Source organism: Ctenopharyngodon idella, chromosome 13 (assembly GCF_019924925.1).
Source record: "Ctenopharyngodon idella isolate HZGC_01 chromosome 13, HZGC01, whole genome shotgun sequence".
Taxonomy (NCBI): domain Eukaryota; kingdom Metazoa; phylum Chordata; class Actinopteri; order Cypriniformes; family Xenocyprididae; genus Ctenopharyngodon; species Ctenopharyngodon idella.
The window spans coordinates 30,834,661-30,860,288 of record NC_067232.1 but is presented as its reverse complement, the minus strand read 5'-3'; the positions used below and the strand labels follow the sequence as shown (position 1 = coordinate 30,860,288).

Below are 25,628 nucleotides of genomic sequence, written 5' to 3'. Positions count from 1 at the left end.
CCATCAACCTCCCCTACTGCTTCTAGCTTCTTTTTTGTGGCGAAGAAGGACGGAAGCTTGCGGCCATGCATAGATTACTGAGCTCTCAACAAAATCAAAGTCAAATTCAGATATCCCCTTCCTCTCATCCCAGCGGCTCTGGAACAGCTCCAAGGTGCTCGGATCTTCGCAAAGTTGGACCTCTGCAGCGCGAATAACCTTATCTGGATACGTGAGGGGGATGAGTGGAAGACAGCCTTTGTGACCCCTACTGGCCACTTTGAATATTCCTTTATGCTGTATGGCCTGGTCAACGCCCCCTCCGTATTCCAGGACTTCATGCATGAGGTGCTCCAGGAGTTTCTCCATTGATCTGTCCTGGTATACATCGACACCTTGATCTACTCCCAGAGCCTAGCCGAACATCGCCGACATGTTGCGGAGGTCCTCCAACGTCTTCCAACTTTGTAAATTCATCCTCTTCCTCAAAGCCAAGAAGTGCCAATTCCATCAGTCTGAGATCCAGTTCCTTGGTTACATCATCAGCGAGAACGGTATCACCATGGACAAGAGGAAGGTGGAAGCTATCCGCAACTGGCCCATTCCCAAAACTGTGAAAGAACTTCAAAGATTCCTTGGTTTCGCTAACTTCTATCGCCGCTTCATCCTCCACTACAGCTCCATCGTCAATCCACTCACATCCCTTCTTCATGGTCTCTGTCCTGGCCTCCTGAAGCCGACTCTGCCTTTAACATCCCTGGTCACATCTAGAAGTGGATTTTATTACGGATCTCCCACCTTCACAATGTGACACTTGCATTCTGGTGATTGTGGACCGGTTCTCTAAATCAGTCTTCTTCCCCTCAAGGGTTTACCCACAGCTATGGAAACCGCTGAACTTCTGTTCAACCATGTATTCAGATACTTTGGAATACCTGAGGACATTGTATCTGACAGAGGCCCCCAGTTCATCTCCAGAGTATGGAAAGCCTTCATGAAGCTCCTAGATGTGACCGTAAGTCTGTCTTCAGGTTACCGTCCTCAGCTCTTCCAGCTGCTCTTCTCTCTAGTAATATGGCACATAATCTTAGAGCTGAAACATGACAAACTATGGCCCAGGTCAGGAAGCAGACAGACTGGCTAAACTGACCGTCTGCTAGCTGTCTCAGGTCACAGAAGTCAGATAAATCCCAACACCCACAGACTCTTTCACCTAGATATTATCACATAGAGACTGTGTCTGTACCCTGAATTAGTAAATACAAAAAACTCCCAAACCCATTTAAGGGTAAAAATGTAATTGATGTTCAACAAATAAAATACAGAGATAATACTGATAAACAAATGATAAAGCTTGGGGTGCTGAATATTAGATCCCTTTCTCCAAAAGCACTTATTGTAAATGATATTATCACAGATAATAATCTATATTTGCTGTGTTTACAGAAACCTGGCTAAAACCAGATGATTACATTACTTCAAATGAGTCTAGCCCTCAAGGTTACTACACAAACCGCGTCGGAAAGGCAAAGGGGGAGGTGTTCCTGTAATTTATAGTAATATCTTCAGCATTACTCAAAAGTCTTTCAAATATAATTCCTTCGAAGTGATGGTGCTTTATGTAACATTATGTAATATAAGTGACAAATCCCATTTGACATTTGTGCTGGCTACTGTATACAGGCCACCAGGCCACCATACAGACTTTGCTGAGAATTTGCTGATTTTCTATCAGAGTTAGTACTGACTGCGGATAAAGTCCTAATTGTTGGTGATTTTAATATCCATGTAGATAATGAAAAAGACGCATTGGGATTGGCATTTATAGATATTCTAAACTCTATTGGTGTTAGACAACACGTGTCAGGATCCACTCATTGTCAAAATAATACTTTAGATCTAATATTGTCACATGGAATCGATATTGATGCAGCTGAAATTCTGCAGCAGAGCGATGACATCTCAGATCATTATCTAGTCTTGTGTATACTACATTTAGCCAAGGCTGCAAAACCGCCTCACTGCCACAAATACGGTAGAGCTATCACTTCTACCACTAAAGATTGCTTTATAAAAAATCTTCCTGATCAGTTTCATCGCCTTAGCATACCAGATAGCTTAGAAGAACTCGATGTTGCAACAGAAACTATTGACTCTCTCTTTTTCCAGCACATTAGACTCAGTTGCTCCTTTGCTCTTAAAGAAGATTAAGGAAATTAGTCCAACGCCGTGGTACAACGAGCACACTCTGGCCCTTAAGAGAGCATCCAGAAAAATGGAGCGCAGCTGGAAGAAAACAAAACTAGAAGTTTTTCGCATTTCATGGAGAGAGAGAGAATGATTGAGTACAGAAAGGCCTTAAAAACTGCTAGAGCTGCTTATTTTTCAAATCTTTAAGTAGAAAATAAACACAACCCTAAGTATTTATTTGATACAGTGGCTAAATTAACAAGAAATAAAGCTTCCAAACAGCATAGCAGTAATGACTTTATGAACTTTATGAAGATTGACAATATTAGAGAGAAAATTATAACCATGCAACCACCTACTACAGTATCGCGTCAGACAGTGCATTGTAGTGTCCCTGAGGAAAATTCCATTCATTCGCTGCTATAGGAGAGGAAGAATTGTCTTAAATTGTTAAATCATAGAAATCAACAACATGTATGTTAGAACCTATACCAATTAAGCTATTGAAAGAGATGCTTCCAAAGGTCATAGATCCTCTTCTTAATATCATTAATTCAACTTTATCACTAGGATACGTACCGAAAATACTAGAAAAGGTAGTATCATCGCAACTATGTTCCTTTTTTAGAAAGAAACGGTATCTGTGAGGATTTCCAGTCAGGATTTAGACCATAGTACTGAGACTGCTCTCATTAGAGTTTGCTCTTATCATCAGATCGTGGTTGTATCGCTCTATTAGAGTTACTAGATCTCAGTGCTGCTTTTGACACTATTGACCACAATATTCTTTTGAATAGACTCGAAAATTATATTGGCATTAGTGGAATTGTATTGGCATGGTTCAAATCATACTTATTTGACGTCTGTAGTAGTAAACGAAGAGATGTCATATCGATCACAAGTTCAATATGGAGTACCGCAAGGCTCAGTACTAGGACCGTTGCTGTTCACTCTGTACATGCTACCCTTGAGAGATATCATTAGGAAGCATGGCGTTAGTTTTCACTGTTACGCTGATGATACTCAGCTCTATATTTCTTCGTGCCCTGACAAAACGTAACAATTCAAAAAATTAATGGAATGCATAGCTGATATAAAAAAATTGGATGACTAATAATTTCTTACTACTAAATTCAGAAAAAACAGAGATTCTAATTATTGGATCAAAAACTTCTGCACATAATAATCTAGAATACTGTCTAACACTTGATGGATGTTCTGTTAAGTCTTTGTCGTCAGTTAGGAACCTGGGTGTGCTCTTTGATACCAATCTAATCTTTCATTTGAAAGCCACATTTCTAGCGTCTGTAAAACTGCATTTTTCCATCTTATATCTAAACTATGACATATGCTCTCAATGACAAATGCAGAACAGTTAGTTCATGCATTCATGACCTCAAGGCTAGATTACTGTAACGCTCTACTGGGTGGTTGTTCTGCTCGCCTGTTAAACAAACTACAGCTGGTCCAAAATGCAGCAGCTAGAGTTCTTACTAGAACCAGGAAGCATGACCATATTAGCCCGGTTCTGTCAACACTGCATTGGCTCCCTATTAAATATCGTACAGATTTTAAAATCTTGCTAATTACTTATAAAGCACTAAATGGTTTAGCTCCCCAGTACCTGAGCAAGCTCTTAATGCATTATAGTCCTTCACGTCTATTGCGATCTCAGAATTCAGGCCAGTTGATAATACCTAGAATATCAAAAATCAACCACAGGCGGTAGATCCTTTTCCTTTTAGCTAAACTTTGGAACAGTCTTCCTAGCATTGTTCGGGAAGCAGACACACTCTGTCAGTTTAAATCTAGACTAAAAACACATCTCTTTAACCTGGCATACACATAACACACTATCTACTTCTATAGTTCAAATCATGTAAATTGTTAGGTCAAGTGGGAACCGGGAACACTTCCCATAACACTTGATGTACTTGCTACATCATAAGAAGAATGGCGTCTACGCTAATATTAGTCTCTCTGTTTATCCCGCTGCTGTAGTCTGCCAGATCTAGGCCGTATCCAGTTGAGATGAAGGACCTGCACCTAGACACGACGAAAACGCAACCCTGATGTGTCAACTAAACTATCCCCTGCAAAGGCCTCCTTCCCTTTCCTTTCCCTATGTATAGATAAAACATTATAAAAATTATTCCAGTTCGCATAGATCTGCGGACACGACTAGTTTTTCTGTATTATGCAGCCCAAGGAATCTGGTGATATCACTTTGTAAAAAAAGACCAAGCTTCTGCGCACATACACATTCAAATGCGCAAACCTATAGACTAAACATGTAAATGAACGGCAAGAATGCATTAAAGGTATTCGGTTTTCAGTTAAAAAGGTGTCATTTAAGCGGTCCCTAAGTTAATAATCAACAATATTTACAACAAAAGTGATTCAATCAAAAACCTACTTTAGCTCGATAACAATATTTTCTTAGAGCTGCTGTAAAGCCAAAACAATCTCTATCCATTAATTTTCCTATTATCACTGTGAAGCTGCTTTGAAACAATCTGTATTGTGAAAAGCGCTATGTATATATGAAGATGACTTGACTTAACTTGACTTAATCACAGAAATTAATTACAGCTGTAATTACATGCAAGTATAGCAGTCAACATTTGAAATGGATCAAAACCTTTCATCAAAGTTGTCCCAAAACCTTCTTCTTAGGACAACTTTGATTAACTTTTTTGATCCACTTCAAATGTTGACTACTGTATTTTAAATGTAAGTACAATGTAAAAATGTATGCTCACAATAAGTGCAAATGATTCATTTAAATATTAGTACATAGTACTTGACACTTTTCAACATGTTTTAGTAGGCTATAATTATGACTAGCCATATTAGTAGTGAAGTGTGGGGCATAAAATTATAAAACGTCTAGCAATAGTATTTCATGTCATAAACTAGCATGATATAGCATTTTTTTTTTTTAAATCTAAATTAGTCTTTACATGCACAAATTAACGTTTTACCATCACTGCTGGAGCATTTTTACTTTATTTTTCATTCATTCGATCAGCAGACGCTTGTCTGAAAAGCTTGAACTGTAGAAAACTGATCCATGAAATGGAGTAATTATGTATTACTTATATCTTGAGTGTGGATTATTGATATCAGCATTTGTATTTATTATTTGTGTAGACGGGTGTGTTAGTGGCATGGTGGATGAAAGTTTGTGCCCTTTGTCCCGAATGCCCATTTAGCACCACCCACAAATTTCACAACACCCTGAATAGTCAATATAAAATACACTACACAATGGACACATTGCTGCACAGCAAAGAGTTTTGAAGTGTCGCTTTATTTTGTGAAAATGTCTGAGAAAGTTGTGCTGCATTACTTCAATGGAAGAGGGAAAATGGAGTCGATCCGATGGCTTTTGGCCGCAGCTGGAGTCGAGGTTTGTTGCATAAAGTCTAGAAAATTTTACACATCTATACAAATAAGAAAAAAGTGGAAAGCGATTGATACTTTACATATATGTAACTTTTCCTAAGGATGTGTAATAAAAATAGTTTGTATATGACAAACAATCACAAAACTTTAGAAATTAAATGTTGTAATGAGATCTTGAGATGAATTTGCTTTTTTCACCTTGACTTTATTTTGGTGTTGTGTTCACAGTTTAAGGAGGAGTTTTTGACCAAAAGGGAGCATTATGTTAAATTGCTAGATGGTATGTTAACTATTCATTAAATTCCTCATCAATCATCTCTTCTTGTTTTATGAACCTATATATTAATGTGATTCCTATGTTTATTGTAGATGGAGCCCTGATGTTTCAGCAGGTGCCTTTGGTTGAAATAGATGGGATGCAGCTTGTGCAGTCGAAGGGCTATCTTGAATTACATCGCTGGAAAATACAACCTCTATGGAAAAGACCTTAAAGAACGGGCTTTGTATATATCAACTTTTAATAATACTTTTTTTTTGTAACTTATGAAACTAGACTCCAGTAATCAATTATTTTAAATAAGATTCCTTGTTTTTCCACCACACCTGAGCAATTATCACTGTATTTTTGTCCTGAAGGATTGACATGTATACAGAGGGTACCCTCGATCTAATGGATATTATCATGCTGTGGGCTATTGAGACACCCGAAAACAAACAGAAACAGCTCAGTAATATAGAGCAAAAGGCAAAAGAGCGCTTCCTTCCTGTGTTTGAAAAGGTACTGAAAGCTCTGACTTTTCATTCCTGCCATTATGAAGCATGATTCTCCACATTGGATAAATGAAATCATTCAATTTCTGGTATGACTTTTTTAGGGTCTTGCAAACTCTGATTTCCTGGTGGGAAACCAGTTGAGCCGCGCTGACGTTCACCTTCTGGAAGCCACTTTGACACTGCAGGAGATATTCCCTACAATACTGTCAACCTTTCCCAAAATCCAGGTGCTGTTCCACACTTTCCCATACAGACCATCAACCACAAAACTGACTTAACTTGCTTAATACTTTACAATTTTTGGTCACAGTTTATATTAAGTGTCTTTAACTACTATGTTCTTACATCAGAAAAAAGTAATTATTATGTACTTACTGTGTTGATGTTGTATTGAAAACACTTGTGCTGTTGTTGAGCTGATACGGGTAAGATTAGGACAGGTTTGCTGGTATGGGTAGGTTTAAGGGTGAGTTAAGAGTTTAACAGTGTCATTATGTGTCAAAGAAATTACTTACAGCTGTAATTACATGCAAGTATTTTAATTATAAGTACAATGTAAAAACATATGTTCACAATAAGTGCAAATCATTAATTTAAATGTTAGTACATAGTACTTAAACACACTTTTTCAACATGTTTTAGTAGGCTATTACAACTTATTAAAAAAAAAACTCTTTAAACATTGGTGTACGAACAAACAGTCAGAATAGAGTGATGTTAAGTTTAATTGAACAATCAATTTTATTTTTAAAGTGCCCCTATTATGGATTTTTGAAAATTACCTTTCATGTAGTGTGTAACATAGGTCTAAGTGAATGAAAACATCCTGCCAAGTTTTAAATCTGAAAGTGCACCGTATATAAAGTTATTGTCTCTCAAAAGTAAGAGTCGACTCAGAGTCAATTAAACGAGTCGTTTGTAAAACAAATATTAAGCCGTTTCGTTGTGATGTCACAACGAAACATTAGCATATTGCCCGCCCACTTATTGTGCGCGCAGACGCCAGGGAAAACTTGAAACGCGAACCTTGTGCTGCGTGTTCCCGTCATTTTACTGACGACTGCTACTTCAACCTAAATGTGTTCAATGAGGGATTCACAGGCCGGTTGTTATTGAAGGATGGGTCAGTACCCAGTGTATTTGGACCAGCTCTTTCCTTCTCCGAATCACAACCTGTAAGTACGATTAATAATTGTTGCCACATTTGACAGCAGGGACGTGCACAGACATTTTGGGGGGCAGGGGCTCAAGTGGAAAAAAGGGAACTTCTCATAATTATTTATTTAAAAAAATAATAAACCCTTAAATATATTAAGACAATTTTGACTTCCTTACCAATTTATTTTAATTTCCTTACACTCACGCAATTGTTTTATACTCCACAGGTTTCTACAAAATAATCAGTTCACACAGAGACCATGGTCTTCTTTAGTATTCGCTAGGTTTATCACAAGAGAAGTCAACAGCAACTATTTTCAAGTAGCTATATATTTAGAATAAATGACTGCACCAAGGAGAGGGACATAGTTTCACTAATAATTTGTTTATTTTGCACAAATCAATAAATTGTTTTAATTCTTTCGGTGTTATTGGAATACTTCTTTCATGTAGTGGACAATTTTAAGATTGTGGTCCATTTTTGCTTCCATGTCTTTTACTCTAATGGAAAGAAAACTTAACCCTAACCCTACACATTTAGATGGAGTTTGTTTTAAGCCTACTACCCTCCATCTGTTTAATCTGTAGATTTCTTCTAAATTAACCAAAACAGGCTAATCTGCATATTTAAACACATCAAGAGGTTTTTACCCTGTAACGTTACAAGTATATAATATATATTATAACAAATGCCTGCAGAGGGCGCCAAACGCCTGCTGATTTTTGTTGTTACACAGCACAGCACGATCAAATCCAACCACCATAATTAAAAATATATTATTAGTTAAATAATAATATTCGGACACTTTTTTTATAGAAATGCTACAGCCACTGTAATTTCTTCAACAAGAATATGTGGACATCAAACATGCAAAGACAGAGCGAGGGTTTAAACTTTTATTGATGTATTATCCTGTGTAAGCGTAGATTTAAGAATAGCATTATGTAATGCGGTATTAAATAGTTTTAATTGGAATAATGCGGTTCATGGATGCTCGTCCGTGGAATTCTCCTCTTCTGGTATTGATAGCCCTACAGATTATCTTTACCATGGTTCAAAACGCAATGCATGGCACATTAAAATAATTCACATGTTTGAGAACATACATAGGCTACCTGAAAGAAATGCACGGGATGGATCCATCTGGGGCTTTTTTCTTTTTCGCTTCTTATCGCCAGACAGCAGTTGCATTTTCCCGGGCATAGTTGTCACAAGTTTTCAGCCAGCAGCAAACACGAGGTGGGGTGGGGCGGGGCGCGCATGGGTGCGGGAATGAATGGCGTGGCGAGGAGGGAGAGCATCTGAAGCCGACCTGATATAGTTTTTTTTTCTTCTCTTTTTTTTTTTTTTCTCAGTAGCCTAAATATATTTGTTTGACATGGAAGCTGTGCGCAAACAGTAATATATGTTCATTTATTTTAAAAAAAAAAAAAAAAAAAAAAAAGCACCCCAGAAAAAAAGGCACTTTCTCTCGAGGAAGAAAAAGGGCAGGGGCTCAAGCCCCTTTTATTTCTATGTGTGCACGTGCCTGTTTGACAGACTGACTGTTTTGTGGGAAAGAATGTAATTATAATTCTCACAGAGAAAATAATTTAAATTAGTTAAGTTTTTAAGGAGCCAAGATATAAAACTGCCCCCAAACAAAAAGCCTCACCTGTTCTGATGTGCAATCCAACTGAAACAGCACAAGTCTATATGTCCTCTAAGTAAAAAAAAATCAATAGAAATCTTCTGGACAAATATGCGATTAGCAAGGACTAAAATCCAGTGTCTAACATCCACACGGTTCTGAGTTTCAGTTCAATGGCCTAAGTAGAAGAACGTTACTGGACTGAAACCCTTATACGGTTCAGTCCGAACATGTCAGTGACGTCTCCGCATCCAAATTCCGAGCCAGAATCACCACATTTTCTGTAGCATGCACAAATACGTATTTAGCCTGTGTGTATGTCGGTCTCCGGCTAACCAGCTAACAGCAATATCTATTCACTCGCAATTTGTCAAATGTTTTTCGTTGTAATTACTTGGAGTTATGATAAAGAATAGAGCAATACGTTGGTGTACAACTGCAGTGCTTTATCAATACATTTCTGCGTTGGGCTAAGGCATATACCATGACTGTTTGAGTGTTTACCACCGAGCTGTGGGCTAGGTTCGCTAACATAAACGCAAAACAACTTAATTCCTCTCTGAGTCCTTATTTTTAGAACAGAGCGGAGCGCTATCATTATTATATAATATAATGTAAGTGATGCAAGCACTGTATACTGTACTCCGTGTTAACCAGCAGAAGTCATCTGACCAATCACCGCAGATTAGCGTCGCGCAAACAAGGGGTTCGGCAAAATGAATCGTTGAGCGAATCTGGAAGTCGTTGAGCAAATAAGGTAAAAATAAATGCATATTATAAGACAATTAAAGTGTTTTCTGACCTTGCATGCTTTTAAACCTGTTCAAATGCCATAATTTTACTTTAATAATAAAAAAAAAACACAGTACTGATTGTCGGATATACAGTAGGGAGTGAGAGAGTAATCTGGTTCAGTTTAGTGAAGCAGTGTGTTGCCTGACCAATTCAGTCCATGAATCAAACCGATAATTCCTGTGATCTGCCTAATAAAAAATGTTTATCTTTTTTATCAATATTATTATGAATTTCATATAACCTTTCATTTGTTTCTCAGGCGTTTCAGGAAAGAATGAAGGCCTTACCAAGAATCAGCAAGTTCCTGCAGCCCGGCAGTGCAAGAAAACCTCCACGTGATGAAGATTTGATACCAACCTTGAAGGAAGTGTTGAGCCACTACTATAAGTAGAAGGACTGCCAAAAACAAATTTTTTATTAAATCTGAGATGCTAAAATGGACCAATTTATTTGGAAAGTACAAGATACAGTTTGGATAAAGTGATAATATTGTGATATGAACATTGCAGCTGTTCAGTGCACGTTGTCAGGAAGTGTGTGTCTGTCCATGAGCTCTTAGAAGATCAAAAGTTGCAAAACCATCAGAAGGTAAAACACAGTCAGATTGACCATCAGAATAAACTCTCAGACAGATCATCATCTTTATCATGCCACATCTGTACCTGTCAATCTGATTTAACATATCATGGTCAGAATCATGGCCTAAAACTAACTTTTTTGCCACACCTGCCAATAAATATTTTTTTACCCGCCATGAAACTGGTACAGAAAATTTTATAAAGTAATCAAATGTATAATAACACTGCATAGTCTTCACTGTATAAATTAAACAGTTTAATCCTTATTAAATTACAAAAGTTATTCAGTCAATAGCAGTGAGTGATTTTTCTGTCTTTTGTTGTTTAACATTAAGGACACAGACGGCAGCAGGTTTATTAGGCTGCTGTCACATTAAAAACTAATGCACGGATCCAATATACCGATACACATGCGTTTTCTTTCTCAGCTGTTTATGTTCACTTAAGACATAACTGACTATGTTTATGAAGATACTCGCCAATACGGGCATTTTCAAGTGAAAGAAGACGAGAAAGAGAGCTCAATTCAGTATTTGCGTGCTGTCTGAGATGCAGATTTCTGGGAGCGCGCTTCAGATTTTTGCACACAGAAAACTTCCCACACAGTGAGTAATGAAATGAATTCCATTTCGCATCTTCTTGCGTTTGAATATTTCAATTGGCATGCCTGAGAAAATAAATCTGCATTGTTAAGCCTTTTGGTCTTTTATTTAAAAAATTCACAAAAATCTAACCTTTCATTGAAGTAAAATAATTGAAAATGGGGGGAAATCTATCTGTGAAATAAATGTTTTTCTCTAATACACGTTGTCCACAATTAATGGCACCATTTTATTCAATACTTTTTGCAACCTCCTTTTACCAAGATAACAGCTCTGAGTCTACTCCTATAATGCCTGATGTGTCACCAGCTCCATTCACCATGCCTGTCTCCTCAGCACTACACTTCCCAGAATCCTCCCTGCTCACCACCTGCACACACTCCACCAGCACACACTCTTCAATCTACTCACCTGGTTATTCTCCCGCTCTCTGCCACCTGCTATAATAAAATTTCTTGATCTTTCCAGTCAGGTACCTTGGAATGAGGAAACCTTAAAAAAAACTTTCAGCAACACTTTCTATGAAGACCATGCTTATAATGAATTATAGCTCCATTTATACTTATTTATAAGCAACTATTACTATTTTATAAACATATTTATAAGACCTATACTACATTATAAGGACAGTTATAGTTACATTTATATTATTTTTATAATTACTTATAAGTCATGCATTTTCCTTTTCAATGCATGTTCATAATTTATTATACACTGATTGATAGTATTAATTAGTCAGTCATATGGTTCCATGAATGTATTTATAAAGATGCAGCTGGCATTGCTATAATGTTATATTATAGTTACAATGACTTTTTATTCAAATTTATTTCTGTCAAATTAGTGAATATATTGTTATTAATAGCCGTGTTGTGTTCTTATAAATACTTTTTGTGAGTAATAATAGTTACTAATCTCTATAAATGCATCATTGTTGGCTTTAAGTAAAGTGAAAACATAAATCAAATGTTAAGAAATCACGAATATGTGCTTATTTTACATTTTAAGTTGCTTACTTGTAAATGTAACTAATGAACAACAATTCCTGTAAAAAAAAAAAGAAAAAGAAATCAATACAAACAGTTGCAAAAAAAAAGTATCTTTTTTAATATTACATACTAGCAAAACACTGCAACAATATTTTTAAAGTATAATTCCAAACTGCTATAAGCAATACCATGTGAATGGCTAAGGAGATATAGATTTTAACAAATCAAAATTACCATTCATCACCTCTAATGCAAACTTTAGCCATTAAAGACATAATAACTAGTTGATACAGCAAACAAGTGCCTCTGGAACTATTTTATATTTGATTATTTATAAGTCAGTATATTATGGCTTATGAGCATGCACATTGAAAAAGCAAATGCATGGCTTATAATTATAAAAAATAATGTAAATGTAACTATAACTGTTCTTATAATGCAGTATATATCTCATTGAGTCTTTATAAATATATTTATAGAACAGTAATACGTGCTTATAAATAAGTATAAATATGACTATAAATCATTATAAGCATGGTCTTCATAGAAAGTGTTACCAAACTTTTTTTCTGGAGCGGCTTAGATGATCATCTTTATCAATGGATGTCGACGTCAGCTACCACCTTTCCCCTGGAGGGCTATCTTGATTACGCTCTGTTGCTTAGTGGTTCGTCCTTCACTGTGGGTGAAGCCAACGCCAGCTTCCCTCCTCTCGTTATTCAACGGCAGCTTTCAGCACCATCACGGAAAGTGCTCAGGTTTTTCCTCAGGCTAGGAAAGCTGTTTCAAACAGCGTGGACCTGCAGGCAAAGCTAACAGACCCACCTATAATGGCCGTCAAGACAGCTCTTCAGAAGATTTCAATCTTCGGTCCTCATTTTCAGAATCTGTCCCTGAGAGAGAAAGTCACCAGTCTGTTCCATTGAGAAATCTTCCCCAGTCAGTTTCAGTGAGTCCTTTTCCCAGTCTGTTCCAGTCTTCCCTCGGACTCGGAAGGCAGTTTCTAACAGCCCTGACCTAACAGCTAAAGTTTGGTCAGAAAGGCTCTAAGGAAGTTCTCCATTGCTCAGCCTTCATGTCCAAAACCCACCATTCCAGAGACTGTTCCTGAGTCTGTTTACGTGAGAGAATTTCCTGAGTCCATTCCTGTGTATGAAATCTCCGAGTCCATTCCAGTGAGTGAAATCCTCGAATCCGCTCAAGAGAGTGAAATCTCTGAGTTCGTTGTAGTGTGTGAAAACTCCAAGTCCGCTCCAGTCACCATGAACCAGCAGATTCAGGATATAACTACTGCATGCTTCCATCTAATACTCCTCACTCAGGATGACTGGCTTCTTGAAACCCACACTGCAAACTTTTTGGAACTTGGCCCTCAGACCCATTACTCTGACCAAGACTTTATTTCCTTTTTTCATGCGGGGTTAAATGAACAGTTAAGAGACAGAATCTCTATTTTGACTTAGGATTGTCAACTTTGTGTTTTTGGCTAATGGTTCGACACTCCAGAGTCCAGTGCAGGCTCCAGCCCCTGTGCTCGTCCCAGTCCCAGAGCTCAACCCAGGGCTTGTCCCAATCCCCCAAACTCAGCCCAGTGCTCGTACCAGTCCCAGAGCTCAGCCCAGTGCTCGCTTCAATCCCAGAGCTCAGCCCAGTGCCTGCTCTCGTCCTCAAGCTTACCCATGAGCCAGTCCAGAGCCAGCTTCAGATCTGACATCGGACCTGACAGGTGAAGGCTGAGATAGGACAGCGCCCGTCTCTAACCCCTCTGTCAGATCCATTTGCGAACCCCACGACCTGAGACGCCGCTCTGCCTCAGCAGAAGCGGAACACGAGCCGCGAGGAACGCGAGCCGAGCCACTCTGCTCAAAGAGGGCTCGGCGAGAGCACGATGCTCACAGGCAGCCCCTTCGAGAGCTGCCTGGGCGTGCTGCGCTCCCAAACAAACAACACACATTTGTTGTGTATCCCCACCGTAATAAAGCGAGGGCAGGGATGAACACACTTCCTGAAATGTTGTTCGCTCGCCATGGTGTGTGTGTGTATATATATATATATATATGAAGAGTTTGGTTCCAAAACGCTATAACTCCATTTTGATTAATTTGAGTAAAGAGCTGTTTTCTTTACCAAGAAAGTGGCAAGATGAAAACCACTATGAAGTGCACCCAAAAGTTGTACATATGCCACAAATGTGGTTTGAGGATGACTGTAGTCGACTAATTTCATGTAAATTCAAGGCGAGGTGTTTGTCAGATCTCAAACGAACTTACCGATCGGCGAGATTTGCTGCTTGAAGTCGGAGGAGGAGTTGAATACGGAGCGCTGAAGCCGTACACTTTCTGCTGCCCGTAGTAACATGCAAACTTTGCTGTCTTTATTGCAGATGAAGCTGTTTATATGTATTTGTCAGTATTTGTGAAATAAACGCACGTTTCCGACATTTACGTGCAGAAAAAAACTTTTCATTCAATGTTTAATGTGTATATATATATATATATTCTGATTTGTCATATCAAACTTTTGGTTAAGATTAAGCTTACAATAGGTTATTTTTTATTTCTTTACATTTGTTCTGCCATGTCTGTGTAAATCAGTTGAGGCAGCATACTGAACTACTTGGTTATTCTTCACATTATTTCAACATAGCCAGGCTGCTATTTTAACAGTTATCGAATTTTTTGATAATGTATAATTTTGTATTACAATTAAACTAGGCCTGATAGTTTTATTCCTTTTTTTGCTATAATTGACACACACACACACACACACACACACACAATGGTATGCTCTCCTTGTGTCATGGCGACATCATGTGGTCAACATGTGAATCGTGACGTGTAATGACTGGAACTCACTGAGATAACTTTAGTCATAAAGTCTGCCTGGGCAGAAACGGCTTGCGAGAGTACGGTTTAATGTAATAAACTAGCACGATGTAGCATTTTTTAATCTAATTTATTGTCCCGATCATGCCCATTTAGCACCACCCACAAATTATGCAACACCATGAATAGTCAACATAAAATAAAACTAAAAAAAAAAAAAAAAAAAAAAACCTGCATAGTGCACACACACTGTCTGCTGCACAGTAAAGAGTTTTGAAGTGTCGCTTTATTTTGTGAAAATGTCTGAGAAAGTTGTGCTGCATTACTTCAATGGAAGAGGGAAAATGGAGTCGATCCGATGGCTTTTGGCCGCAGCTGGAGTCGAGGTTTGTTGCATAAAGTCTAGAAAATTTTCCACGTTTAAATGCAAAAAAGAAAAAAGTGGAAAGCGATTTACACTTTACATACTATATGTAACTTTTCCTAAGGAAAAGTTAATAAAAATAATTTGTATATGACAAACAATAACTTTATAAACTTAATGTTGTAATGAGATCTCGAGATCAATTCGCTTTTTCGCCTTGTTGTGTTCACAGTTTGAGGAGGTGTTTTTGACCAAAAGGGAGCATTATATTAAACTGCTGAATGGTAAGTTGACTTCATTAACCCTCATCAATCCCCAGATAGCAAACAGACGTCGATCAGCGTCTATTTTTGGTTGTAACGGTCAGTATCAGTCGTTGATCAAATTTCAATGTTGAATCAACGTTCACTATTTGGTCGGTAGGCTACATCAGACCGTTATCAGGCCTATGTCGAAAATAAAGCATCGATTCAACGTCGAAATTGACTCATCAACAGATACCGCCGACGTATTTGGTCTAATATTGAAACTTCGGTAGGTAACGTTATCGGAGATCTGCGGTGATCCTTTGAACTCTCAGTGAAAAGTGTAAGCATAAATGTATTATTATTATTAGGCATATTATTGTTATCATTAGCTATTTACATGAATAAGCGAGAGCCGTGAAAAGATATTTGGTTTCATTTCTTTGACATGTTCTAGGCTGTATGTGCGCCGCGATTTAGCTCCGAGCCTCCGACCGACCACATAAAACTGATGATTCATTGTAGTTGGCCAGCTACAATGAATCATCAGTTTTATCCCATCATGTTTGCAATGTCAATAATAAGATGTAGTGTCATTTCGTGACATGGTCTATCTGTAGTCACGATTTAGCTCTGAATTTAGCTCTGCTTTTAGCCCATCCGGTGAAATCGAGGCAATCAGTGGTTTAATTTTAACAGCTATAGATCATGATCAACTAAACCATCCCCTGTCAATAGCCCTGTATCTGACCATCTATGAGTATAGCCAAAATAGTCTTAAAATTGTTTACAAGTAGTTTTCGCCCATGCAGCTTGTGGGATGCATGACATTATCAAATGCAAGTAAACATTTGAAAAAGAATTATTTTTACTGTACAACCTATTATAATTTGTTATGAAAGACACAAATATCTTTTTTTCTTTAGATCAGTGGTTCCCAAACCTGTCCTGGAGGACCCCCAGCCCTGCGCATTTTGTATGTCTCCCTCATCTGTCACACCTGATTCAGCTCATCAGCTCATTAGTAGAGACTGCAAGACCTGAAGTGGGTGTGTCAAATAAGGGAGACAAAGGCTGCACCCAAAAACCTAGGTAGCTGACTTGCTGCCTCGCTGCCTTATTAAGCAATGACTTGTAAGGCAGCGTTTGTGCACGAAGGCACCTCATGAAACGGATTTCGGACAGACTCCTGAGGCAGCGTAAGAGTTCAGTGATCTACAGCAATATAGCGCGAGCTTTGGTGAGAACTAAACAAATATTTAATTACTACAGTAGTAATTTCTCGCTAGAAATTACATCAAATTTGGAAAATGTTGGTTAAAAATGTACATTTACTCAAACTGGTCAGCAAACGCAACTTTCGGACACCATCTTTATTTTTCTAGCTCAACTGTCACAGAATGGAAAGCACAGGATTGTGGGATATCAAAGGCAGCTAAGGATACATCTATGCTGCCTTCAAAAATCGATCAGATGAAGGGATCTTAGGAGACGTGAAAGTGAAGCTAACATTGAATTCGGACGTGCCTTGATGCACTTCATCATTTAAAAGGAAAAGTTTAGGACAGCATGATATGTCAGTTTCCAGAATGTCCTTCAGAGTAGTAGATACCCATCTCCAAAAATTAACTTCAGGACAATCCCAAAAAATATACTTGTATGTGCCTGCCTACCAAACCTCCCAAACTGAAATTACAATTGGAAGATGAGGAAAGCTTCATTAAATAATGTTTTCTAGGGGCAAGATACATTAATTTTGTAAATTTGTAGTGATTTATTTCATGGTTAGGGTTTTTTGAAACAAGTTTAAAGTCCCCTGTGGTGAAAATCAAGTTTTTAATGTTGTTTATATGTCTATCTGGTGTTTTTAACATGCTTTAAGACAAACCATGTGCAAATTCATAAGTAAACACCATTGCTGAGTATTTTCTCCTTAAAACTGCAGTAAACCAAAGACACTCTCAAACCCACGGTTTGAAATCGCTGGTGTTTCTAATGTCACAAACTACCTTGTAACCAGTCTAGAGGTGTGATGACTAGGCATAATCATGTTGCGATTAATTGCTGAAGCTTTTATCATGGTATACAGTATTATCACGATATTGAAATAAGTTGCAAAAAAAAAGTGTTGTCATAGTGTACCAAGTTTAAGAACTCTTTTTGTAATAACAAAAAAAAAAAACTCTGAATGTTTAAATACAATAATACAACACACAAAAAATATATTAAGTACAGATCAAACAGATTAAAGTGCAAAAGAATTAGGCTATAAACAGGTAACACTTTACAATAAGGTCTCATTATTTAATGCATTAACTAAGATTGAGCAATAGCTACATTTGTTACAGAAAGTATTATTTTTTGTTAATGTTAGTTAAGAAATACAACTGATCATTGTTAGTTTTATCTCAGGTCCATTAAATAAGTTCTTTTGATTTTAGTAATGTTATTAAACAGTAACTAAGAAATTAACATTAACTAAGAATAATTAATGCTTTATAAGTATTTTTCATTGTCAGTTTGGTAATAATGAATTAACATGTTAACTAATGAAGCCGTATGTCTCAAAGTTTTACTGAACAATAACAAATAATCAGAACATTTCTAATCATTAGGGCATGTTGTAGTCCAGATTAAAATATAAAAATGTTTAAGTTTGAAAATAAATAGCCTATTAAGTCTTTAAGTATTAAGTATTTGGTGCTGTGATGAACAACATTGAGATTACAAATAAATGAATGGCTGTTTGAAGCATTTAAAAAAAAAACGTAACTAGCTCAGTTGCTTTGTTTGCGGGGTTTCCGGGGTAACCGCTGCACTTCTGCTGTTCCATCAGCGCCCTCTGCTGTCAGAGAGTGAACGTGCACATTAAATTCAGCGCGTCTCCTTCACTCGTTCCGCCATGTGCTTCTCATGCATGTTGGGTGCGTGTCCCTTTGACGCAGAATACAGCGGTGTTGTGCATTTTATACAGTTGATGGGGAAAGTGTTTTTAAATGCATTATAAAAATTTTATTAATCGGCAATAAATTACTATTTACGATATTTTGAAGTGCCCACGATAACAATATTGTGCATATTCATTATCGTGATATATCGCATTACCGAATATCGGCACAAGTCTAAACCAATCACGTCAATGTGCCGGCGGGCTTTAGCATAGCATTAACTGACCGCGCAAGGGAGATTTGGGTAGATTTAGCCATATGGCGGCTGTATGATGCATACTACGATGTTATAATGAAGTATATGCCTTTCTCCACTGACGTTCTGAGTTGTTCAAAGTGTTTGTAAGGATATTGATTGTTAGCATGGTTTGTGTAACATTAGCTACACATCATTAGCTGTTTGGTAACGTAGTCAAGCAAAACGCTAATCATATTAATTACTGTTATGTGTCCGACGTTGTAAAAAGAGATACTAGTGTGCAGCGTTTACCTCAGTAAGTTGACCAAGTGCATCTCGTCTGAGCTCGTGCGAGTGAGTGGAGGCGGGGCTAATTATCATATTCATATTAAATGAGGCAAGGGTGTACAGTTACATTCAAGCTGTTTTAAGGCATTAAGAATTTTTTTTCACAGGAAAAAAATGTTTAAATATGTCATTTTGGTGATCAAAGATGAGTTTTAAGGGATAAAATTGTTCATTACAGGGTGACTTTAAAATTGGCCCATATTGAATCCCAACAGATATCATTATCTTTTATTTCTGTACCATATAGATCTCTGTACCAGACGTCTAAAATTGGTAACTGATTATAAGCAGCTTCCAAGAACAAGTAGAATGAAGATACTTTACACCTTGTACTTTTATTCACTGTCAAAATTTAGTGCATAGTAAGACAAGAGATATTGGAACTCTTTAGGTCATTATGATATGAAAATATGAGTTTTTGACTTGGTGAGGCAAGTTTATTTGTAATAACAAAACCATTCAAAGTGCTTTACATAAAACATAAAATGGCGATATATAAAATGAGCAATTATAAAAAGTATCCAGCAGTATTAAAAGGGCAAATAGCTCAGATGTGCAATGCAGCAAGTTTGCAACTCCTAAAACATTTTCTCAGTGACTTAACTGGAATATTCTCTACACCTTCCACTGTCACAGGTGCTCAGTTTTGCTACAATAATACTAGATATAATACAGTTAATGCATAATTAGAGTCGATATTCTGATCTTTTTTTTTCAAGCGCATTTTACCAATGCCAAACCTAATCAATCTTATTAACTACTATTAATTTTGTATATAATCTACATACAGTACCGGTCAAAAGTTTGGAAACAGCTATTTTTAATATTTTTGAGAGAAGTCTCTTCTGTTCATCAAGACTGCATTTATTTGATAAAAGATACAGAAAAAGATAAAATAATGGTTTTCTATTTTAATATACTTTAAAATATAATTTATTCCTGTGATCAAAACTGAATTTTCAGCATCATTACTCCAGTCTTCAGTGCCTTCAGAAATCATTCTAATATGATGATTTATTATCAATGTTGGTGTCACGTAGTGTTGCAGGAAGGCAGACGAGGAAGACGAGTACAATCCAACACGTAGTTTAATATATTAAAGATCCAACAGACAGGCGAGCAGGCAGCAACACATACAAATAACAATGAACTGAACTCAGGCAGGAAGTTAAATACACAAAGGTAAATGACGAACAGCTGTGAGGATCGATAGTGTCCATAGTGACTGATGAGTGGCGGCAATGTGGAACAGGGAACACAAGTGACAACAAACTGAAAGTCCTAGAACTGAACATAATGGTGACAGTTGGAAACAGTTGTGCTGCTTAATATTGTTTTTATAACCTGTGATACTTTTTTTAGTGTTCTTTGATGAATAAAAAGTTTAAAAACAACAGCATTTATTAAAAATAGAAATCTTTTGTAACAATATAAACTACCGTTCAAAAGTTTGGGGTCAGTAATTTTTTTTCTTTCTTTTTTTTAAAGAAATTAATACTTTTATTTAGCAAGGATGTGTTAAATTGATAAAAAAGTGATAGAAAAGACTTATATTGTTAGAAAAGATTTCTATTTTGAATAGATGCTGTTCTTTTTAACTTTTTATTCATCAATGAATCCTGAAAAAACTATCACAGGTTATAAAAACAATATTAAGCAGCACAACTGTTTCCAACATTGATCATCATATTAGAATGATTTCTGAAGGATCATGTGACACTGAAGACTGGAGTATTGATGATGAAAATTCAGCTTTGATCACAGGAATAAATTATCTTTTAAAGTATATAAAAATAGAAAACCATTATTTTAAATTTTAAAATTATTTTAAAATAAACTTTTGACCGGTACTGTATAATCTAGTGATATTCAATAATTAACAAGGGCTGGACCCTGCTGACCAAATCAGCATTTCTCTTCCAATGGTCACAGTTTAATGTTCAAATTTCAATAGTGACTTTTCAGTGTGGTTAAATCTCTTTTTTGGCCCATTTTATCTGTGAAAGAAAACCTGCTTAATAATTATGCACACCTGAATAAAGGTGCCCTTGTAAACAATTATATCACTTATAAATTATTATATACAAAATGAACGGTAGAACGGTATTTAGATTGATTTGGAACTGATAAAATGTACTTTGGGGGGGGGAGTATGATCAGACTATAGACTCATAATATGTACGCACTTAAAATATGCACTTTTTCACGTGTCTATTAAAAAAAAAAAAAAAAAAAAAAAGCAATGTTTAAAATATTTGAATTTTCATATAAATGTCAATAATAATAATTATAAAATAAATCTAAAATATTCCTAAACTTCGACAAAAAGTAATCTTTAAATGTTATAATAGAGATTTTATAATGTATAGTTATGATACCACAAAAAGCGAAACACGTAGAGAACTGTTAGGGTGTGAAAAAGGCGAGAGCTAATAGGTGATCCTCTGCTGCCATCTACTAGTTACAGTGGTAATTACTGGTCATTTTCGAGTGTTTGTTTTCCACCAGGTCATAGAAATGTTCACTAAATAGCACAGGGCATACTTTACATGTTATCTCCATGAATAAAGAAATGTAAATTTTACATAAAAGGTTGCCATTTTATATGAAAATGTACAAAAGATATTAACAGTTTGAGGCAAATAAATAAAAAACTGAAATTTTGGGTTACATCTTACTCACCTTTTTCATCCCTGATGAGTTTATTACAAAAGCAAGGACCTTACATTTTAATTGCAAAGGAAAAACCAACTTATCTGTTATATTCTTCTGTTCTCTATTTTCAAGGGTAAAAATTTTTTAAAAATCATCTACTGACCCATATGTCTTTATTATGTGACTCGATCCTTTTGTGTTCCACAAATCTCAGTCACAGTTAGAAAAGAAGCAGCGATAGTGAACTGTGACTCAGGCTGTCAGTCTTTTAATGTTCTGCCTTACATCTGCTTTTGTGCCCCAATGAAAATAACACAAAAGAATATGACCTGTTTTATTCTTGAGTAAATATTGCTTTTAATTTGTAACTTGAGACTATTTATAAAAGCCTGCCCTGTAATTTACTTTTATACCTCTTTGTGTGTATTTGAGTGTAAATACCTTTTCTACGTTAGTCTTGTATAGAAGGTTTGTATGCTCTAACGATGTAGGCTATATGTAACTGTATTTTGTAATTATTAAAGCAATGTGTGATTATTTTGTAAACAGACTAATTTATCTTTTAGTATTAAGTATTTGAGATTTTTAAAACAAGTAGAAAATATGTTTATTGTTAATAGATGAAATCAACATCAACGTTGGGTTAGATCGATTTCAAGTTGATTCTAGAACATTGTTTCACTCAACTGAAATCAACATCGCTTCAATGTTAGCTAAGCAAACCAGTTGCGTCGATTTTCTGTTAGTTTTGAATGGCGCGTCTGACGTTGATTCAACATTACCCCGATGATCAAAACGATGCCGGATCAGCGTCAGAGATCAACGACGTTTCGATGTCACTCATGAGAAACGTCGTTTCTATGTTAATTCTATGTCAGTTTGCTATCTGGGTCATCTCTTCTTGTTTTATGAACCTATATATTAATGTGATTCTATGTTTATTGTAGATGGAGCCCTGATGTTTCAGCAGGTGCCTTTGGTTGAAATAGATGGGATGCAGCTTGTGCAGTCGAGGGCTATCATGAATTACATCGCTGGAAAATACAACCTCTATGGAAAAGACCTTAAAGAACGGGCTTTGTATGTATACACTTTTAATTAAACTTTTTTTCGTAACTGTTGTGAAACTAGACTCCTGTAATCAGTTATTTTAAATAAGATTCCTTGTTTTTCCACCACACCTGAGCAATTATCACTGTATTTTTGTCCTGAAGGATTGACATGTATACAGAGGGTATCATCGATCTATTGGATATTATCATGCTGTGGACTATCGAGACACCCGAAAACAAGCAGAAACAGCTCAGTAATATAGAGCAAAAGGCAAAAGAGCGCTTCCTTCCTGTGTTTGAAAAGGTACTGAAAGCTCTGACTTTTCATTCCTGCCATTATGAAGCATGATTCTCCACATTGGAAAAATGAAATCATGCAATTTCTGGTATGACTTTTTTAGGGTCTTGCAAACTCTGATTTCCTGGTGGGAAACCAGTTGAGCCGCGCTGACGTTCACCTTCTGGAAGCCACTCTGACGCTGCAGGAGATATTCCCTACAATACTGTCAACCTTTCCCAAAATCCAGGTGCTGTTCCACACTTTCCCACACAGACCATCAACCACAAAACTGACTTAACTTGCTTAATACTTTACCATTTTTGGTCACACTTTATATTAAGTGTCTTTAACTACTATGATACTATGATCAAAAAAGTAATTATTATGTACTTACTGTGTTGATGTTGTATTGAAACACTTGTGCTGTTGTTGAGCTGATACGGGTAAGATTAGGACAGGTTTGCTGGTATGGGCAGGTTTAAGGGTGAGTTAAGAGTTTAACAGTGTCACTATTGATGTAGTTACAGAAAATAATTACAGCTGTAATTGCATGCAGGTATTTTAAATATAAGTACAATGTACAATATGTTCACAAAAACTGCAAATCATTAATTTAAATGTTAGTACATAGTACTTAAAGACACTTTTTCGACATGTTTTAGTAGGCTATTACAATTTATTACAAAAGACTCTTTAAACATTGGTGTACAAACAAACAGACAGAATAGAGTGATGTTAAGTTTCATTAAACATTCAAATTTATATTTAATACAAATAAAAAACACAGTACTGATTGTCGGATATACAGTAGGGAGTGAGAGAGTAATCTGGTTCAGTTTAGTGAAGCAGTGTGTTGCCTGACCAATTCAGTCCATGAATCAAACCGATAATTCCTGTGATCGGCCTAATAAAACATGTTTTTCTTTTTTAGCATCATGATTGTTAATTTCATATAACCTTTCATTTGTTTCTCAGGCGTTTCAGGAAAGAATGAAGGCCTTACCAAGAATCAGCAAGTTCCTGCAGCCCGGCAGTGCAAGAAAACCTCCACGTGATGAAGATTTGATACCAACCTTGAAGGAAGTGTTGAGCCACTATTATAAGTAGAAGGACTGCCAAAAACAAATTGTTTAAAACATTTAGATGATGTTAATTACTAATTTATTTACAAGCTTTTTTATTAAATCTGAGATTCTAAAATGGACTGATTTATTTGGAAAGTACAAGATACAGTTTAGATAAAGTAATAATATTGTGATATGAACATTGCAGCTGTTCAGTACATGTTGTCAGGAAGTGTGTGTGTGTCTGTCCATGAGCTCTTAGAAGATCAAAAGTTGCAAAACCATCAGAAGGTAAAACACAGTCAGATTGACCATCAGAATAAACTGTCCATCTGTCCAAACTGACCATTTGCTCCTGTCAATCCGATTTAACATATACAGTCATGGTCAGAATTATGGCCTAAAAATTTTTTTTGCCGCACCTGCCCAATGGCCAGTGACTTAAAAAATTTACCAGCAATTTTCTACCAGCCATGAAACTGTTACTGATATTTAATAAAGCAATCAAATGTAAAATAACACTGCACTGTATAAATTAAACATAGTTATATAATAATAATCCTTATTAAAGTTACAAAAGTTATTCAGTCAATAGCAGTGAATGATTTTTCTTTGTCTTTTGTTGTTTGATTAAAGAGTTAGTTCACCCAAAAATGAAATTTCTGTCATTAATTACTCACCCTCATGTCGTCTCCACACCCGTAAGACCTCCATTTATCTTCTAAACAAAAATTAAGATATTTTTGATGAAATCAGAGGTTTCTGGACCACACATAGGCAGCAACGCCATTGCACCTTTTGAGGTCCAGAAAGTTATTAAAGACATCGTTAAAATAGTCCACGTGACTACACTGGTTCAACCTTAATGTTATGAAGCGAAGAGAATATTTTTTGTGTTCAAAAATAAATCAAAAATAATGATTTTATTCTACAATTTCTTCACTCCCTGTCATTCTCATACGGTGTTTATGTTGCAGTGCCAACTCATTATTGGCTAGCTCCTGCGTCGGCATCACATGCATGTATCATGTGGATCACGTGAACAGCGTCGACCAATTCACCAGCGTTCTGACATAAACACGAAGCGCTGCTTCATTACGCCAACAGCGTATGACAGCAGTTAAAATTGTTGAATAAAGTTATCTTTGTTTAGTTTTTGCGCACAAAAAGTATTCCCGCCACTTCATAACATTAAGGTTGAACCACTGCAGTCACGTCAACTGTTTTAACAATGTCTTTAATACTTTTCTGGACCTCAAAAGGTGCAATGACGTTGCTGCCTATATGTGGTTCAGATACCCTCGGATTTCATCAAAAATATCTTTATTTGTGTTCAGAAGATGAACGAAGGTCTTACGGTTTTGGGATGACATCAGGGTGAGTACTTAATGACAGAAATGTCATTTTTTGGTGAACTAACCCTTTAACATTAAGGACACAGATGGCAGTAGGTTTATTAGGTTGCTGTCCCTTTAAGACCTAATGCACGGATCCAATATACACATTTTCTTTCTCAGCTGTTTATGTTCACTTAAGACATAACTGACTATGTTTATGAAGATATT

The 25,628-nt window shown here is 36.5% G+C and overlaps 1 protein-coding gene across 10 annotated transcripts in view; it reads left to right on the top strand.

Annotated features, from left to right (window-relative positions):
* The first annotated feature begins 5,407 nt into the window (after positions 1 to 5,407).
* Positions 5,408 to 25,628, top strand: part of gsta.1 (glutathione S-transferase, alpha tandem duplicate 1) — a 105,654-nt gene continuing 85,433 nt past the window's right edge. For 2 of the 10 annotated variants that reach the window (XM_051918152.1, XM_051918166.1), the window contains exon 1: positions 5,416 to 5,581. In XM_051918152.1, the coding sequence (XP_051774112.1) occupies positions 5,495 to 5,581 (87 nt within the window). In that variant the 5' untranslated portion in view covers positions 5,416 to 5,494. Of the gene's footprint in view, positions 5,582 to 5,805; positions 5,858 to 15,089; positions 15,316 to 15,525; positions 15,578 to 22,614; positions 22,748 to 22,881; positions 23,024 to 23,120; positions 23,247 to 23,974; positions 24,656 to 25,628 lie in introns of those variants that run through there. The other 8 variants (XM_051918160.1, XM_051918169.1, XM_051918164.1 and 5 more) reach the window with 8 other exon arrangements.